This window comes from Dendrobates tinctorius, unplaced genomic scaffold, assembly GCF_039654945.1.
Source record: "Dendrobates tinctorius isolate UK_male_01 unplaced genomic scaffold, ASM3965494v1 ptg000040l, whole genome shotgun sequence".
In the NCBI taxonomy this organism is placed as follows: Eukaryota; Metazoa; Chordata; class Amphibia; order Anura; family Dendrobatidae; genus Dendrobates; species Dendrobates tinctorius.
Genome location: NW_027361708.1, coordinates 6,144,765 through 6,165,746, shown reverse-complemented (window position 1 = coordinate 6,165,746; position 20,982 = coordinate 6,144,765). Strand labels below are relative to the sequence as shown.

General features: G+C 44.7%; 1 protein-coding gene across 1 annotated transcript in view; it reads right to left on the bottom strand.

The window, feature by feature from the left end:
* The window catches only part of SH2D4B (SH2 domain containing 4B), a 421,191-nt gene that overhangs the window by 160,339 nt on the left and 239,870 nt on the right, over positions 1 to 20,982 (bottom strand). The window contains exons 5-6 of the mRNA XM_073574815.1: positions 9,815 to 10,022; positions 9,068 to 9,195 (exon numbers count right to left, since the gene is read on the bottom strand). Of these exons, the coding sequence (XP_073430916.1) occupies positions 9,068 to 9,195; positions 9,815 to 10,022 (336 nt within the window). The remainder of the gene's footprint in view (positions 1 to 9,067; positions 9,196 to 9,814; positions 10,023 to 20,982) is intronic.

Below are 20,982 nucleotides of genomic sequence, written 5' to 3'. Positions count from 1 at the left end.
TAAATTAATGTTGTGGTATTACATGGCTTGTAAATACTTTTCCATATGAGCCCCTGCAGAAATTAGCAACTTTACTACCAGAGAGAAGGTTGGGTTAAAACATGACAGACAGTCACTCTCCAAAACTCATCTTGACGGTGCTGCGGCAGTCACAGTTGTAAGGATGATCTTGGCTGTAATGGCCAGTGGCATTCATTTAATAATGGAGCATCTCTTGATAGGTTCTCTTTAAGGCCTTATGATCATATGGAAAACCAGAGAAAAAAGACCCTTAAAAATAATATTTTATTAATAAGTTTAAAAGGACTCAAAGCACCCCCACAAATATCAAATACCTTATTTTGCAGATTATAAGACGCACTCCAAATTTTGAGGACAAAAATTGGAAAAAAAAACTTTTTTTAATAAAATGGTGGTGCCTCTTATACTCCATGCATCTTATTGCTTACCGGGGGTGGTGGCTGCGGTGAAGTGGGGTCCTAGGGTTACTGCGGGAGGAGGCAAGAGTGGAGCAATGCTGCATGCCGCAGGCTGGGATGAGGGGGTGTTCCGCTGCGAGTGAAAATGGCTGCAGGCTTTCACAAAATGCTGGCGGAGCCCCCCCGCTGCCATTTTCATCCACAGCGGCCCACATCGGAACACCCCCTCATCCCAGCCTGCAGCATGCAACAATGCACCACTCTTGCCTCCTCCAGCAGCCACCCTGAGACCCTGCTCAAACCACAGCCGGTAAGGTATATCCGCATTATAAGATGCACCCCCATTTTCACACAAATTTGGGGGTAAAAAGTGCAACTTATAATCTGAAAAATATGGTACATATAGGTATGGTTATATTTAGTAGGTCAAAAATAGTCATATCATATAAACAACACCCTATCCTTATAATGAGAAAAATACCTGAAAGGTTACATGACTACTAATCCTATGTGCTATACAGAAATACAGTAGTGAATAAAGTTCAAAAATAGTGCAAAAAGTAAACTGCTTGGGTTATTGAGTAAACATAGGGAGAAAAGGCATCATCCACATTAATCAGGGCTGGAAGATGGCATTGATAAGGATAGAGGAGGCACCAAAGGAAGACCAGAGACATCCATCAGACTACACCTTGCCATATGCAAGGATTTTAAAAGCTATTTTTGTGCTGTGTAGAAGGGATTGGGAACTTACCTATAGCTTACTAAATTCCTGTAAAAAAGGCCTAAGGCTGGGTTCACACGTAGCGGAATTCCCGCGGAAGTTACCGCAAGAATTTTGGAATTCCATTCCGAGGGAAAATCGCATTTTAAATTCCCGCGATTTTCCCGTGAAAAAAAAAGCATTTTACAAGCGTAATTAGCTTGCAGAATGCTAGCGTTTTCCAAGCGATCTGTAGCATCGCTTGGAGAACTGATTGACAAGTTGGTCACACTCGTCAAACATAGTGTTTGACGAGTGTGACCAACTTTTTACTATTGAGGCTGCCTATGCGGCATCAGTAGTAAAAGGACCTAATGTTAAAAATAATTAAAAAATAAAAAATCGGGTTATATTCACCTTCTGACGTCCCGCGTAGCGTCCCCAGGCCTCCGTGATGCTCCGACAGGTCCCGTTCCCAGTGATGCATTGCGGCAATGACCTTTGATGACATCGCGGTCTCGCGAGTCCGCTACAACATCGCGAGTAGTGACGTCAGCAAAGGTCATCGCAATGCATTACTGGGAACGGGAGCTGCCGCGTGTATCGCTGAAGCCTGGGGACGCGGCGCAGTACGTCGGAATGTGAATATAACCCGATTTTTTTATTTTAATTCTATTTTTTACAGGTATATGGTACCCAGAGCCCGGAGGACAGTCTTCTCTCCTCCGAATCGTGGGTACCATCCGCAAATGTTCTGCTTACTTTTCGCATGGTGGGCGCAGCATCATGCGGAAAGTAAGCAGAACAATGCATTCTTATGTGTGCGGAATTGCCATGATTTCGCAAATTAATAAGCATGCTGCGGATTTTTCCGTGATGCGATTCTGCTGCGAGAAAATCCGCAGCATTAGCACAGCATTGCGGAATACTGTACCATAGGATTGCATGGGATGCTTTTTTTTGCGTTTTCGCGGCAAAATCGCGTGGTTAAAACAGCCGCAAAAGCGCAAAAAAACCTGAACGTGTGAACGCAGCCAAAAGGTGGTGGCCATACTCTATATTGGGAAACCTGGTGACAGGTTCCCTTTAAGCTGGAGAATGGTAATGCCAGATAGGGACAGTAACTGAGGCTATATGTGATAGTGTGGTGGGAGTGCTTGATATGAGAATACAGAATGAGGGTAAGATGGGAAACTCTGGAAGAATACTGCTCCAGTATGATTTCTGTGTCAGAGTTTTGGTTTTCAATATGCCAATAATTGGGGCTTTGTGTGCTGCTAGCATGGGAGAGGTGGGAGTTTGTTGTCATTATTAAGGAAGGGGGTCTGGGGAGGTGGCTTGTGACCCTCTCTCTGAGTTGCATGTGGCACTTTAGGTAAGAAAGTTGGAAAACACTGGAGTTGACTGTGGGGAGGTAGCTAAAAAATGCTGGTACAAGACTTTCTGATAAATCTATGCAGAAGGAGAAACAAAAGTCAAAGCAGGGGAGTGCTGGAGGTGAGCCCGCCAATACTAGCAGCTATTTCAGCTGGATGAGTGTCCAAAGATGCACATTCAACTAAAATGTATCATGGTGCATATAGTTGTAGGGTCTTTGCATGTTTTGAGAGTGGCAGATAGTGAGTAGAATCATTATTTTTTTATATTTGTTGAAGACGTGCCACAAAACAGGAACATAATTACTGGAAGAAGCGTGGAATGGGACACATTATTTCAGGATAGGCACATATATTAATGGAAGGGGCCCAGGATGGGGGGCATGAAACCATGAGGGGGGACATATAATACTGGAAGGGGCCCAGGGTGGGAGACATTATACCAGGAAGGGGAGACCTTATACCAAGAAGGGGCCTAGGATGGAGACATTACACCACTATGGGAACATTATTACTAGAAGGGGCCCAGGATGGAGGACATTATACCTGAAAGGGACTTATGATGGGGGAATATTATTACAGGAAAAGGGAACAGGATGGGGGACATTATTGCAGGAAGGGTCAAGAACCAAAGGCATTATTACAGGATTGGCAATATTGTTACACGAGGGGGTGAACACGTATGTCTTCACAGCCTATACAGCTGACGAGCATGCAGGTGGCGGCCCAGGTACAAATTTTGCACCAGGGCCCATCAGACTCTAGTTATACCACTGCGTCAAATCTTTCGCTAACAATGAGGCTTTGTTGTCAAGCTCACACCTCTTATTCAGCATGTAAAAGAAAATTAGGCACTTATGTTATAATAAATATTTATTTTTTAAATTACATATCGCCATCATATTCTGCAAAACTTTACAGATATCTGTCCCCATTGAGTCTGACAATCTTAATTTCTTAGTGGTATGTCTTTAGCGTGTAGGAGGAGACCGGAGGAAAGGCATGCAGACACAGGGAGAACATACAAACTTCTTGTAGATAATGTCCTTGGTGAGAATTGAGCTAGGACCCCAGTGACAATCACTGAGCCATTGTAGTTCTCTTACAGCTTGTAATTCATTGCAGAACAATTTTCTCAATTCTCCTTGTTGCTTTTGGAAACTGAACAAAGTTGTTGTCTTACATAAGATTTACTGTAGGACACCATTTATTTTGCTATATAATGTAATGAAAAACGCGACGGACATTTGTGCATAATTTGTTTAGTATGGCTTAAATACAAAGGAACATAATTCACAAACAACTTAGACTGTGTGCAGACACATTACTTCAATGCCATAGCAAAGCTTACAAATCAATATTATATCTGAATTATATAAAGAGGAATTTTGAAAAACGTGGGATCAATACTTGATAAAAAAAAGATGAATATACAAATAAATAAATAAAACGACCAATCTAGCAGTATCGGCTACTTACTCATGAATGTTAAAGTCTTGCTGTGACTATGTTTATACATTAAAATAGTGTCTTCTTTGGGGATGTAGTAATGTGGAGGACCTGCTTCTCACATCGACCATGTTTCCTACACCATGTACTAAGAAACTGACCTGCCCTAACATCGTGTATAGTAAAATGTAATAGCAGCAGATGGAGCATTGTAAGGTGGTTAGGATGACAACAGCTCTGGTCACACATTATCATCAATAGAGTGACTTTCTGATGTACACTCTACAGCATGGACCAAGTGAAATTTTTCAGTTACAAACAGCCGTTGCCAAAGTCACAGCCATACTGTACATATTTCTAACCATACAAATGAAGGACAGTGCAGCAAACACCGCTTCTGTTTGGTGGTGAAACCATCCCCGCCGGTCAGAGAGCTGTGGTTCCCACACAATCAAAACACAGAGTGAACGCTCAGCTATGATCGGCGGTATAAAATTTACCTCCAGTCACTGGTGTCAGCTGATGGGACAACCGCTCCCATCATCCAAAACCTGTTGCCGCTAATAACAGTGAGAGTAGAAGTTGATGATGGGAGTATTCAATAGCTGGCTCCTAAGCTGTAAATAAATGTTTTTAAAAAAAACCTGCATGGGTTACCCCCTATTTCTAAGAACCAGCCAAGCAAAACTAATAGCTGGGGGCTGCAACTCAGCTTTTAGCAATAGCAAGGTTGGTTATCAAGATTAGATGGGTGCCCAAGCTGATTTTTAATTATTTAAATAAATAATTTTAAAAAACAGTGTGTGGTTCCCCCCATTTTTGACAACCAGCCTTGCTTAAGCAGACAGCTGGGGGCTGGTATTCTCAGGCTGTAAGGGGCCATGTATATTGGCCACTCCCAGCCTAAAAATAGCAGCCTGCTGCCGCTGCCCATCTTTTAGATGTACCAATTCTGGCACTTTGCCTGGCTCTTCCCACTCACTTGCCCTGTAGTGGTGGCAAGTGGGGTTAATATTTGTAGGGTTGATGTCACCTTTGTATTGTCCGATGACATCAAGCCCACAGCTTAGTAATGGAGAGGCATCTATAAAACACCTATCCACTGCTAATCCTATAGTTGTATTGTAAATAAAGATACAGCCAAAATAAAGCCTTTTATTAGAAAAAAAGCAAAACACACTTCCATTTTTATCCCTTGCTCTCCTGTAATAAACCAAAAATAAAAAAAACAACCATATCACTCAAATCTCCATCGTTGTGTTCCACGCTGTAATCCACGTCTGGGGAATAAATAGTTTTCCACCTGGATGGTGCCAAGATGTGACTGTCCAGGCTGAGAACCACTAATGACTGAACTGCTATGAGTGCAGCCTCAGTGACCAGCAGTGACGTCACTGAAGCTGTGTTTCCTACCGGACTGAACTGTGGTGACCTTGGTGAGATCCCCGCTAGCACCATGAGAAAGTCGCATGGTGCAGAGGTGAGTTCAATGCAGTTGAAATGCACCACAGTGAAATTCTCCCTGTGAACTTGCTTCTGCACCATGTGACTTTCTCACTGTGCTAGTGGCGATCTTACCAAGGTCACTGCAATTCAGCCTGGCTGGGAACACAGCCTCAGTGACGTCGCTGCTTGTCACTGAGGCTGCATTCACAACTCATTCAACAGTGGTTCTCAGCCTGGATGGTTGCATCTTGGCACCATCCAGGTTGACAACCATTTATCCTCCAAATATGACATACAGCAAGGGACAGAAAGACAGATAGGTGAGGGAAATGGTTGTTTTTTATTTTTGGTTTATTACAGGAGAATGAGGGCTTTGGTGGATTTAAGCACAGTCGTATGGTTTGATTAAGACTATTAAAGGAGTCTGTGTCATTCTTTCAGTTAAAGAACTTTATTTTTAGTGTGTGTGTTTTTATACAATGTGACTATGGGGTTAGTAATGGGGGCGTCTTATTGACGCCTCTCCATTACTAACCTCTGGGCTTGATGTCACCTGACAATACAAAGGTGACATCAACCCCCCAACTATCAACCCACTTGCCACCGCTACAGGGCAAGTGGGAAGAGCGAGGTTAAGTGCTGCGCCTTTTCTGGGGTGGCTGAGAACTGATATTTTTAGCCTGAGGGAGCCAGTATCCATGGCTCCTTCCTAAGCTATTAATATCAGCCCACAGCTGTCTGCATAGCCTTTACTGGTTATTAACTATAGGTAACCTTACATCATTTTTCTAGGGTCCCCCATTTTAATAGCCAATAAAGGCTATGTATACAGCTGTGAGCGAATGTTAATAGCTTGGGAAGCTCATTGGGTATTACCCCCTTCACAGGCTATAAATCTTGGCCCCCAGCCATTGGCTTTCCCTCTGCTGGTTAAGAAAATTGCACTGGAGCCCACGCCATTTTTTTCAGAAAAATAATCTTTTATTAATTAAATACATGTACAGTAAGCTGCACACACACTGTAGTAATTGTATTTATCACAGACATGTATATATCTACCTATTCTATTTGTATTTACTGTATGTAATGCATCTCTTCTATCCTTTTGGCTCTTGCAGTGATTTTACAGTACAGGGCAGATGAATTGCTGGCTTTTCTTCTATCTATGTAATATATATACATCTATATATATATAAAACTGATTGTATGTATGTGTGTATCACCAACCAATCATGAAGCATCTTTCATTTCAACAGAGCTGATCAAAAGAAGCTGAGCTGTAATTGGTTGCTATGAGCAACAGTTTTCCTTGCAACCAATCACTAAGCATCTCTCATTTCACCAGAACTGGTTAAAAGAAGCTGAGCTGTGATTGGTTGCTATGAGCAAGTTTTCCCACTTGACAACACCTCAGCAGACACTGACTGGGTGGGAGAAATCTAGCATCCCTGGGAACATAAGCTCCCAGCCATTGTCCGCCCCCAGAAAGGAGCACAGAGCACTTTGGTTTTGACCCCAGGCATCTCTTAAAGGGATCCCCGAAATGGAAGTTAAAACCGTTCCACTCAGCTTTGTGGTTCTGACCCCAGGGTGTCTTAAAGGGATCATTGGTATGGAAGTTAGGGCAAATCCGCTCTGCGCTTTGGTACTGACCCCAGGCCTTTCTTAAAGGGATCTCCACTATGGAAGTCAAGACAAATCCATCCAGCGCTTTGGTTCTGACCACAGACCTCTCTTAAAGGGATCCCTGGTATGAAAGTCAGGGCAATTTCCTTCAAATGCTCTGGTACTGCCCCCAGGCTCTCTTAAAGGGATCTCCTGTATGCAAATCAAGGCAAATCCACTCAGCGCTCTGGTTCTGATACCAGTCTTTCACAAAGGGATCCCCGGTATGAAAGTCGGGGCAAATCCACTCTGCGCTTTGGTACTGACCCCAGGCCTCTCTTAAAGGGATCTCCAGTATGAAAGTTAGGGTAAATCCCTCAGCGCTCTGATTCTCACCCCAGGCCTCTCTTAAAGGGATCCCTGGTATGGAAGTTAGGACCGTTCCACTCAGCACTCTGGTTCTGACCCCAGGCTGGTGGGATGATGTGGGATATTAGGGGGAGTAGTCCGGTGGCATTAGGGGTAGTAGTCTGGTGGCTCTGGCTGATGGGATGATGTGGGATATTAGGGGTAGTAGTCTGGAGGCTCTGGCTGACGGGATGATGTGGGATATTAGGGGTAGTAGTCCGGTGGCTCTGGCTGATGGGATGATGCAGGATATTAGGGGTAGTAGTCCGTCGACTGTGACGGGATGATGTGGGATATTAGTGGTAGTTGTCCGGTGGCTCTGGCTGACGGGATGATGTGGGATGTTAAGGGTAGTAGTCCGGCGGCTGTGACGGGATGATGTGGGATATTAGTGGTAGTTGTCCAGTGGCTCTGGCTGATGAGATGATGTATTAGGGGTAGTAGTCCGGAGGCTTTGATGGGATGATGTGTGATATTAGTAGTCCGGTGGCTCTGGCTGATGTGACGATGTGGGTTATTAGGGGTAGTAGTCCGGTAGCTCTTGCTGACGGGATGATGTGGGATATTATAGTGAATGTGGCTATGCTGAGTGGGCGGGGCTATACACTCAGCTTTATATATAGATATAATCATTATAATTTGCTATAACTAACTGTAGTTAGTTACTATGCCCGGGCGGTGCCGGGCTCTTCAGCTAGTATATATATATATATATATATATATGTGTGTGTGTCACTGACATCTATATATTTATACATATATATCTATTCTATCCATTCTATTCTAACATTTCAGTGTGATTTTACTGTATGTGGCAGATGGATTGCCGGCTTTTCAAAGGATCTAGAGGTATGGTTCTACAGGAAGTAATTTTTTTTTTCCCTCTGGGGGCACTCAACTTTATTAGCATGAACAAAAAGACATAAGTTAGCTCCAAAAACGCATGAAAAAACACACCAAAACATGCGTTTTTGCCACAGCTTCTTTCCTGCCAAAAAAACAGGTTTTGCTGCAGAAAAAAGATAAAGCAAAAAAGCCCAGTGTGAAGTTGCCCTTACAATCCACTAACATCTCATCTCTACCAGGTGTGATCATAATATATGCTATATGTAAGGATAATCAAATAAGCCTTTGAACAGACTTCACAATTATATAGGAATTGTCCTAAACAGAATAGAGTCAAAGGACAAAAACATATTTAATTAAAGCTCAACAGCAAGATATTATGATTTGTGATGTGTACTATTGAGGACAAGTTTAGGAATGGCGGTAAGTCAGGTATTTTCAATGCAATGTTTTCCGCTAAAAATCTACAATAAAAATAACTTGAAATTAAGTCAACTGGATTTTGAACATACTGATTACATAGATTTGTGAAATAATGGATTGTTCTAAGGAGCTCTCGAAATTCAAGCATGGTACTGTAAGATGATACCAATTTTTTCCCTCCTAAATATTCCATGATCAACTTGTGAGTGGTATCATTATAATAATGGGAACATTTAACATTTATATTCCCAAAGTTTCACTATTATCCTAATAAAGATAATTATAATTGTCTGGTTAATGTTAATTGGATATGTAACTAAACATTTGCATTTTTGGATAAAATAGGAAAACATTGTCAATAACCTTAAATATTTTAAAGACAAATGTATTACCATGAAACCAAGTTGCAATTTGCCCAGTATCCTTTTCCAAACCAGCACATCGAGGAATCTGTTCTTCCTTAAACCAACGAACAATAACATCCTTGGAGATAGGACGAGCGGGACGTTCCCATACTTTTCTAGGAAAAAGAGCATTGGATTAAATTTGCACTTTACACTTTCATTTGTTTGTTTAAGTTCTGTTATGTTTTTAAACTGTAAAGTAGAGTAATTATTTTCTGTTTTTCAGCTGTGACATTTTCTTACACGTGAGTTTGATGGAGTGTCTGAAGTCTCTTTGTTGTAATGTTCAGCTGCTATTGCGGGAACTGAATTTGTATATATAATATGCTGATGGCTATGTACATACCACAAATATTTAAAAATATTGAACCCCTTCAACATCCTATGGCCATATTAAGTCATGCCTGTTAGTGGCAAGTGGCACACTTATTGGGGTGTAAAAAGTGTAGTTGCACCTAGGCCTGGAGCTGAAGGAGGTCCATTATAACCCTCAGTAACAAATGTGGAGACAGACACTACAGGAAACATGGAATAAAAGAGGGAGCTTCCTGTTGGGCTCCCTTCAATATAGAATTTGGCTATCATTCTTGATCTACTGGTGGTGCCACATTTGATACAAATGTTTAGAAGAATATGGATCACCAATTTAAGGATAAGTAATTATATTACAAAACACATGCATAAAATACGATAATCTCTATAAAATATAATTTAGAAATATCAAAGAGAACTTACTGAACTGGCACGTGAAGTTTAGCTGGAGGCGAACAGCAGTTCTCCTGACTCGATTCTTGCCCATTGCTGAGGTTGGTGTTTTGGAATAAATTGCTTAGTCCAGCTACCTTTCCTTTCTGAATGGCTCTCAGAGATTGACGATGATATTCAGCCCTTGCTCTACGAGCTTTGTGTTTGCGATCTTCATCTGCTGCCTTTGACTTGCGTACTAAAAAAAAAATTAAAGGAATAAAACTATCTGACCGGCACTGATAAAAGCATTGACTGTATTAGAGGGCCAATTTTGATCTTGGTCTAAGAACCCCCTCTATTTTCTGTACTCTTCTGCATGTTCTAATAAGTAGTTTTAGGTAGACCACCACTGATGACAATGTAATTGTTTTGCAAAGCTTGACAACATAAAATAATTGTGCAATATTGATTTTAAACATCCAATTTATTTCTAGTAGGAAATACTCTGTCACCAGAGGTGTGTGGAAACAGATCACAGCTCTCTTTCAGCCGAGCCTGCATTTGTACGGGGTGGAAAGGGGAGAGAACTGTCAGCTGAATAACCATTTGGCCAACATTGACATTGGGTGGTTGGGCAGTAGGTTTTGGTGTTTCATGACCTATCCAAACGGTGGACCACTATCACTATTTACTCACAACCATACCTTGCTATTATCGAAGCTCAATACACATTAGATCAAAATCAGCCAAACCTGCCAGTATCAGTAGGATTGACCAACAGTCTAATCTGTGTGGTGTAGCCTCCCGATTTTCTTTTATTCTCCCTATTATTCCAATAGAGGACATAGGAGAGCTTGGCAATGTATGAGGGTCTTTACTTCTTTGTGTAGGGAGACTTTTGCAATTTTTCATCAGATATGATAGATGCTTCCCTGCAATACAGTAATTTTTTTAAACTTTTTTTCCTTTTTAAATTATACATATTGCGGATACGAATGTCGCGATTTTTGTTTTGCTTTCTTTGTGCACATTTGTCACAAAAAAGGAAGAATTTCCTAATACGAGCATAGTGAATGAGCAGAACTTAATTTGCAACATGCCAATTCTTTCAACATTTTTACTGCAGATGTCACTCATACTGATGGATGGGAAAAACACATAATACTGATGTGTGAATAAAGCGTTAGGATACATTTATATGCACAGACTGGGGGCACTAAACAACCCCTGATTGATAAACTTTCACCGATCAGTGGTCACTGAGGAATCTGTAATTAGTCAGAGCCTATAGCCGGTCATTGTTCTCAGTAGTGTGACTCCTGTTTACACAGGAGGAGAAGGATGATCTATTATGCTATGTGATGCAGTGACCACTGTGACAGCTAGGGGGCACTGTATGGGCTTCCCAGGACATGCATGCAGGTGTTTCCTTTATTGTGATGGGGAAATGGTGAGCGGCAGGATTGTAAATGGCCGATATGTATCACAAGGGTGGGTGCCTTGTGATGGAAGCTGGAACGTGTATTGATCAGCAGAGGTACTGCTGAGGATTTGTTACTGTGTATAAGGGAAAGCCTCCAGGTGACTTGGTGAGATGGATGGGACCAGACATCTACAAATCCACCCAGGGGCATGTGTCTGAATGCCCAATGTAAAGCCTGTATGTGTGTGGCTGTGTGTGGAATAGGACCTGTAGTGAGGTCATGACCATGTGATCCATACCTCACCTGTGGGTGTGGTTATGTACCATATAATGTGCCTGAGGTCTGGTCACATGGCGAGAGAGTGTGTACCTGAATGGTTCAGGGTGCAAGGTCCTGGAGGGTCAGTGTAGGGAGATTCTGGGAGAAGAATCAGATCCCTGGTGCACGTGCTGGACCTTGGACCTGGTGAGGCATGAGTGTCGGATGGTCTCAGGAGGGGACGGACATCCTGAATAGCACCCGCTGAGGCCCTTGACCTGGTGGCCGGTGTGTTTGGAGACCCTGGGAGGAGGGTTGGATCCCTGAATAGCACCTGGTGAGGCCTGTGTGTTGGACGGTTCCAAAGTGGGGACGGACGTCCTGAATAGCACCCAGACAGACCAAGTGTGTTTGCAGACTCAGTGACGGCACTGCATTGGGGGAGCTACTGTCCGCCTGTGGATCTGGACTGTCAGGTGGCCTGGGGAGCAAGGCATTGTCTTGGATGGTGATCCCAGTTCGGCAGCTTCCCTGAGAGAGAGGACTACTAAAGAGTTGACAATGGATTGTGAGCCAAAAGCTGAACAAGACAGTCACCCAGTCGGGGCAGATGTCTTGAGGGAAGTTGCCATGGTAAACCAGGAGCTGTCTGTTTATGAAGAGAGTGAGGCTTTGTGCTTTAAATGCATGATGGAGGTACCCGAAGACGTGCAAGAAGCATGTGCCAGTGAGGGTGTGCATGAGGCCTTTAAAAAGTCATTAAAGGCCTATAGTGTGTGTTACACCGCTCCAACATACTCACCCGGCCTCCGCTCCCACGCCGTCTTTGCATACTCATCCGGCCTCCGCTCCCACGCCGCAGCCTCTCGCCAACCGACGACCACGGCGGTCACCTCTGACAGGCTCGCGGCTGACGCAATCTCTGCATGCAATCCGCATGCGCCATAGGCCGCGCCTCCCTTCTGCTTCTTGTGCTCCGGCTGTGCCCTGACCCGGAAGCACCTTTGGACCAATGGCAGACAAGAAGGGGCCATATCAGGCCACTTCCCCCTGAGGGAGGCACCTGATCGTTGTGTTACCTTGCACACTGGGCCCTGCTTCCTCCTGGGCTCTCTGCAGTCTCTCGGTGCCGTCCTCAGTGTTTCCTGCAGCAGCCTCGCAGCCTGTCTTCCGTGTTCGCTAACAGTTATTCTCAGTCCTGCTCCAGTGTTCCTGTTTCCTCCGTCTCCTGCCTCCGGTGTTCCTGTTCCATCCTACTCCAGTCCTGTCTCCGGTGTTCCTGTTAATTCCTGCACCAGTCCTGCCGTCCTACTCCAGTCCGGCCTCCGGTGTTCCTGTTCCATCCTGCTCCAGTCCCGCCATCCTACTCCAGTCCTGCCTCCGGTGTTCCTGTTCCAGTCCAGCCGTCCTCCTCCAGTCCTGCCTCCCGTGTTCCAGTTCCATTCTGCTCCAGTCCTTCTGTCCTCTTTTATTCCTGTCTCCTGTGTTCCAACTCTGTCCTGTCATCTACACTTCAGTTCCTCCAAGTTCCAGTCTATAGTCTTACTCCATTTCTGTATCCTGTGTTCTAGCCCTGTTCTGTCATCTACACTTCAGTCCCACTGTCCTACTCCAGTCCATCCTGAACCGCCCCTCTCGGTACCGGCTACCGTTGTACTTGAACCCCTGGGCCTGCTCCTAACGGTCTCTGTTTAGGGGTTGGTTCCACCTGGCAGCTCACCCGGGGCCCCTCAGTGCCACGGTACAGAAGGTCCACTCCTGGAGATTCCGGCTCCTGACCACCAACGCTAACAGTGTGAACCGGGCACCAGAGATGGACCAGTTGGTGATACTGGCAGAAACAGAATACACAGAGAAGAGGGTGTCTGTCCTGAAGGAGATACACCTACAATATCTCCGCATGAAACAGATACTAGTGTTGCGTAATAAGAAAGCTGCTCGACGTCTGGAGCTTGCGAGGGAAGCTCAAAGTCGGCTGGTCTTTGTCTAAGACCTAATTCCCGTACCCAGAAATCTGGTTGGGAAAGTCGTTGGAAGACTTGGAAAGGTGATGCAGGAGATGGTAAATAGATCCGGTGTGAAGAGAGTGAGGATCCCACCTGCTGGTGAAATCCAAGTAGCTGTTGAAGATGACATGGCTCCATTCATTGTTGTTGGCTCTGTGGAAAGCCTTAGGAACATCCGAATGCTCCTGGAATATCGAGTGACGTACCTACGAGAGGTAGAGCAGCTGATCCGGGAAAAAATGCAAATTAAAGTACAGCTACAGGTGTTGGAAAGAAGAGGGCGACTGCTTCCAGCCCAAGAGATGGAGGAACGAGGGGCTTCTCTGAAAACTGGCAGTACGCGGTCTGAAGCTAAGAGGGTTATAGGTGGTGACTCCTCTGTTAACTCAGGGCTTGGTAGCATAGGCAGGAGACCCGGTAGTGGACGTAGCGACAATGGGTCAGACTCAGACCAGCAAGCTAGCTCGACTGGACGTGGGACTTCTGACCATACCAACCAGGAGAGCCAGCCATGGAGAGAAAGGTTGGGTGACTGGGCGTATGGCAGAAATGTGGAGACTAACAAGGGTCTGGTAACACAGTTGGACTGTGACTTAAAGGCCCAAGCTCAAGGCCGACATAAGGACTGCTGGGGGCGGGGGAGGCCTAACAGACGGACTCTGAAACGTGAAAGGATAAAATCCGATAATGTGTTGGTCACAGAGAGGGATACAGTGACAGAGTTGGACTACATCTCGGGAGCTGACGCTCAAAGACGACTAAGAGGGCCCTCTCGACTGGTAGGGCAAGGGGACATTGGTGCCCGGTCTCGAGGCCCTCATTTGTGACAAGTGTTCAACCCCACAAGTTTGAACAGAAGGGGGTATGTGATGCAGTGACCCCTGTGACAGCTAGGGGGCACTGTAAAGGCTTCCCAGGACATGCATGCAGGCGTTTCCTTTATTGTGATGGGGAAATGGTGAGTGGCAGGATTGTAAATGGCCGATATGTATCACAAGGGTGGATGCCTTGTGATGGAAGCTGGAACATGTGTTGATCAGCAGAGGTACTGCTGAGAGTTTGTTACTGTGTATAAGGGAAAGCTTCCAGGTGACTTGGTGAGATGGGTGGAACCAGTCATCTACAAATCCACCCAGGGGCATGTGTCTGAATGCCCAATGTAAAGCCTGGATGTGTGTGGCTGTGTGTGGAATAGGACCTGTAGTGAGATCATGACCATGTGATCCATACCTCACCTGTGGGTGTGGTTATGTACCATATAATGTGCCTGAGGTCTGGTCACATGGAGACAGAGTGTGTACCTGAATGGTTCAGGGTGCAAGGTCCTGGAGGGTCAGTGTTGAGAGATTCTGGGAGAAGAATCGGATCCCTGGAGCACGTGCTGCGACCTTGGACCTGGTGAGGCGTGAGTGTTGGACGGACTCAGGAGGCGACGGACGTCCTGAATAGCACCTGCTGAGGCCCTGGACCTGGTGGTCGGTGTGTTGGGAGACCCTGGGAGGAGGGTTGGATCCCTGAATAGCACCCGGTGAGGCCTGTGTGTTGGACGGTTCCAAAGTGGGGACGGATGTCCTGAATAGCACACAGACAGGCCACGTGTGTTTGCAGACTCAGTGACGGCACTGCATTGGGCGAGCTACTGTCCACCTGTGGATCTGGACTGTCAGGTGGCCTGGTGAGCAAGGCGTTGTCCGGGATGGTGAACCCAGTTCGGCAGCTTCCCTGAGAGAGGACTACCAAAGAGTTGGCATCTGGAGCAGGAGCTCCTGCGAGGTAACCCCGGACATATATAACAGATATAACTGTTGGTGCCCGTGATGTTCTATGGACACTAATGAATTGTTTGGCAAGCGATCGCCCACGGTATCTGGACAAAGAGGTCCAGCGTGTTTAATGACAGTGTGTTAAAGCCGTGTACTAAGAAATGTGATGGGTTATGTGTAAGCCTGTGAAGTTTACAGGGCTTACGGTGCAGTTTATGATGGCATAATAAACCGCATGGACTGTTTAAGTGGAAAGTGTTCCTGTGTGCATCAATATCGCAGCCAAGTGAGTGTCCCACAACGCACTCAGTGAGCGCTACCTTACAGCTATAAACTGTAAAATATCATTTCATGTCATGAATGAGCGCTTTGCTTATGGGCAGTCTGATTACATCTATTTATATAATTGCCTTGTAATGTTTTCACTTCCTGTTCTGTCCAGATGTCACCGTATCACGGAATTCCAAGCGGAGGAAATTCACCGGCCGCCATATTGGGACACCCATGTGATGGGTGTCTCAATATGGAAACTGTTGCTGGTACCAACCTATTGCACGGTACCACCAGCGGAACACCGTCGCACCACACACACACTCTATACGCCTCACACTCACACACACACACTCACACTTCACACAATCACGCAGCCTCTTGCATGGCAACATAGTAATATAGTAACATAGTTTTGAAGGCTGAAGGAAGACCTTATGTCCATCTAGTTCAGCCTATTTTTAGTGCAGCTGTTCTGCATTGTTGATCTTGGGGAAGGCAAAAAACCCACAGAGTAGAAGCCAATTTTCTCCATAGGGAAAAGAAATCCTTCCCCTAAGCTGGGTCAACCATCTACCTATAATATTCTGTTATTTGTAACCTTCTATACTGTTACTCACAAGAAAAGCATCCATTCCTTTCTTAAATTCATTCAGTGAGTTGGCCATCACGACTTTCTCAGGAAGAGAATTCCAGAGCCTCACTGCTCTTACCGTGAAGAACCCTCTTCTATGCTGGTGCAGAAATTGTCTTTCCTCCAAACAAAGAGAATGCCCCCTTGTTCTTGTCACAGTCCTTGGTACAAACAGTTCACTGGAGAGATCTCTGTATTGCCCTCTGATATACTTGTACATATATATAGTCTTCCCTAAGTCTTCTCTTTTCTAGAGTAAATAGACCTAATTTTGATAACCTTTCTGGGTATTGTAGTGAACCAACTCCATTTATCATTTTAGTAGCCCGCCTTTTAACCTTTCAAGTTCAGTAACGTCTTTCTTAAGCATCGACGTCCAAAATTGCACACAATACTCCAAGTGTGGTCTGACGAGTGATTTGTACAGAGGGAGAATTATGTTTTCATCTCGTGTCCCCAGACCTCTTCTAATGCATCCCATGACCCTATTTGCTTTGGTGGCAGCTGCCTGACACTGGGCACTCCAATTTAGCTTCTTATTGACTAAGATGCCTAAGTCTTTTTCCATGTCTGATTTCCCCAGCAGTTTCCCATTTAGGCCGGTTTCACATTAGCGCTTTTTAAGCGCACGCATGGCCGGGGGTAGCTCCGCCCCCGAGCCGGCTCTCTGCCCGGCGTGCCCGCCCCTTGCTTGTAGCGCCGCCTCCTATCGCACAGCGGCGCCTGCGATCGGCGCACCCTATCTTTAGCATAGGGTGCGCAGATCGTGCGCAGGCCGTGCGCTAGTTGCGCTTTGACCTGCGCTGCGCACTTTTGACGGTGCGCCGTGCGTGCCAAAATCCGAAAAGTTTGATTTTGGCGCGCACGGCGCACCGTCAAAAGTGCGCAGCGCAGGTCAAAGCGCAACTAGCGCACGGCCTGCGCACGATCTGCGCACCCTATGCTAAAGATAGGGTGCGCCGATCGCAGGCGCCGCTGTGCGATAGGAGGCGGCGCTACAAGCAAGGGGCGGGCACGCCGGGCAGAGAGCCGGCTCGGGGGCGGAGCTACCCCCGGCCGTGCGTGCGCTTAAAAAGCGCTAATGTGAAACCGGCCTTAGTAAGTAATTATAGCATCTGTTTCTCCTTCCCATGTGCATAACCTTACACTTATCTGTGTTAAACCTCATTTGCCATTTTTCAGCCCAATTCTCCAATTTACTCAAATCTGTCTGTAGTTGCAAACTGTCCTCCTTTGTGTTAACTACCTCACATAGTTTTGTATCATCTGCAAATACTGATATTTTACTGTGTAAGCCATCCACTAGATCATTAATAAATATATTAAATAGTAGGGGGCCCAATACAGAACCCTGTGGTGCCCCACTAGTAACCCTGGCCCAATCTGAGTATGCCCCATTAATAACCACTCTTTGTTTTCTATCACTAAGCCAGCTACGTACCCATCTACACACATTTTCCCCTAGCCCAAGCTTTCTCATCTTACTTACCAATCTTTTATGTGGGACAGTGTCAAATGCTTTAGAGAAGTTGAGATAAATAACATCCAATGATTCTCCTTGGTCCATTTGAGAGCTTACATCCTCATAGAAGTTGATCAGGTTAGTTTGACAGGAGCGATCCTTCATAAATCCATGTTGATATGGAGTTAAACATTTATTAACATTGAGATATTCCATAATGGTATCCCTTAGAAACCCTTCAAAAATTTTACCCACAACAGATGTTAAGCTTACTGGCCTTACCAGCGGAACACCGTCGCACTGCGCCTGAGCGAATTCCACGCAGGCGCAGTGAATCATTCGGCTGATCCCGGCGGCAGATGCGCCACGTGTCTACAGGCAGAGGAAGTCGTCACATTAAAGGGGTTTTCCCACGAACGAAAGTTCATTTTAAAAATTGTCTGTGTCTGATCGTGTATGGAGCATACCACATCTCCTGGGCAGGGGAGGAAGCAAAAGACAATACTGACATTACAGCAGGGGATCACAGAGGATTCATTTTGTGAAGTAAAATAATTCACTGACTGTTTTTAAACAAGATTTTACTTCACAAAATGTATCCTTTGCGATCTCCTGCTGTAATGTCAGTATTGTCTTTTGCTTCCTCCCTGGCCCAGGAGCTGTGGTATGTTCTATACAAAGTCAGACACAAACAATTTTTAAAATAAACTTTTGTTCATGGGAAAGCCCGTTTAAAAAGAAATTCCTCCAGACATGCTGTGCACTGACTGTTTAGTGATGGGGTACACAGATCAAACAATAGATGACATGAGAGGAGAAGACAGCAGATGGGGAGAGAGAAAGTGCACAGGGGTGAGACAGACAGAGCACAGGGGGGAGACAGTTCAAATGGGACAGCACATGAGGGGAGAGCACAGCACAGGAAGGAGAGAGACAGCAGACAATGGGGATAGCACATGGGGTAGACCGGTCAAAGAAGAGAGCACAGATGGGAGAAGTCAGCACATGGGGAAAGAGAGAGTGTGTAGGGAAGGTGACCTGACGGACGGACAGACTTGTCAGAATAGAGAAAGGAAGGTTTGCACAATTTAAACAGGTGTCAGTTACTACAGTGGGGAAACAGCTGAGAAAGTGTAGTGGACGTGCAGTACCTTGGGTTGACCATTAGAGGGCAGGGAGGAGTGTGAGCAAAGGACTTGACATCAGCTTAGGGCTTAGGAAACCATTGGTCATGGGGGCGGAGTTACAGGGAACCGGGAAAGATATAAATTTGACAGGAGGGTTTCAGAAAGTTCCAGTCCCCAGGGGGAGCTCCAGTGACAGGAGGACGAAGACAGTTTATGCACTGTGAGGAAAACTAAACCAGGGGGACTGAGGAGAGAGAAAGTCAGGGGGGTGGTCCTGACACAAATGTACCGCAGTATAGACAAGGCACCGAGGTAAAGCATGCCGTATTGAGAGAGACGACTGATCAGTAAAAGTACTGTTGGTTTACAGGCCTAAGGCGGCCACAGTGACGTATCTGACAGGAGCGTAGAAGAGTGAAGAGGGGACTGTGTGTATATGTACGTTCCCGGTGTAAAGTACGGTGTGCGTGAAGCGGCCCTGGAAACGGAGGGCCGATAAGTGAAGTGAATTGAAGTGCGGTATACTTCGGAGGCCGTCAGGTGGACGGCAAGAGAATAAACTTGGACCTGTTGTACCCAACACTTGCCTCCATCGTGTCTCTGTTACGTCTCTGCGCGGTAAGAGAGGGACCACCCCCCAGTCCGGCCCACTGACCCTACAAGTGGACAGGTGGTTGAGCACATGGGGGGAGAGATTCTCAACGCTGCAAAGCCTGTTCCCATCGTGGCATTACCGCCCTCCTGATGCGATAGCATCAGGCCTCCATCTAGTGTCAAGATAATTGTGAAACCAGCTTTTTAATAAACAGTTTGTACATGTCTCCCTTCAGAGGAGTTTTATTGTTTAAGATTGCCCAAATAAAATTTTGAACACCAATTAGCAAAGACAGTAAGAAGTACCGTCATTTGCTCTTGATCCTTCGTGGCAGTGGACTTTTGATGCTGAAGTTCCAGGCTATAATGTATTGCGAAAGGTAGCAGCGTGCACAGCATGATGCAACTTACAGCTTATATTGAGAGGAAAAACATGATAGACATTTCATTATCTAGCGACCTAGCGATTTTTATTATTGCACTTTCACTTTTTTCCTCCTATTTTTTCACTAGCTATAACTCTTTTTTCAATCAATGGAGCAGTGTGAGGGCTTTTTCTTTTTGCACGCTGAGCAGTAGATTTTATTGACTCCATTTTGGGAAGCATACATTGTTTTCATTGCTTTTTATTGCATTTTTGAGGGGAAGTGTTGCAACCAAAAAAAAGATATTATTTGGCACTTAAATAATTTTATACTTTGATACCTCAAACTTTTATGAACAGAATGATAACAAATATGTTTAGAAAAAAAACTATATCATCAAAAATTGTTGATGATTTAAATTTTATATATTTACTTATTTATTTATTTATTTTTAATCCCCTTCACCTCCGGGTGACTTTCCATTTTATTATTTTTTGCTCACCTTCTTCCCAGAGCCTCAACTTTTTCATTTTTCTATCAATATGGCAGTCTGAGGGCTTGTTTTTTGCAGGACAAGTTGTTCTTTTTGAATGACATCATTGATTTTACCACATAGTGTACTGGAAAATGGGAAAAAAAGTCCAAGTGTGGTGAAATTGCAAAAAAGTGCAATTCCACAAATGTTTTTTGTTTTTACCATGTTCACTAAATGCTAAAACCGACCCGCTATTATGATTCTGCAGATACCAAAATTGTACAGTTTTGAAAAGTGATGAAAAAAATTCCGAAGTTTGTCTGAAAAAAAGTTTTTGCATTTGTCACCATTTTCCGAGACCTGTAGCATTTCCATTTTTTAGTATCTGGGGCTTTGCAAGGGCTTATTTTTGGACCTTGAACTGTCATTTTTATTAATACCATTTTGTAGCAGATATGATGTTTTGCTCGACTCTTATTGCATTTTATTGCAATGTTGCGGTGACCAAAAAAACATAATTATGGAGTTTAGATGTTTTTTACCTGATTAAATTGTTAAATAATTAAATATTTTGATAGATCCAATATTTATGAATGGAGCAATACCAAATATGTGTCTTTTTTACTGTGGTGCAATGTGACAAAATGGTGGTGCTTTGAACTTTTCAGTTTTTACACTATTTTTCATATTTTTTTTTTTACGTTACTTAATAGTGCCCTTAGGAGACTTAAAGCAGGGATCATAAAATCACCAGTGTTATACATAGTGGGGCTTCAGCCCTGTTATGTACTGCATAGCAAAAATCACAAGGAGTTGGCGTTCACAGAAGCATTGTGAT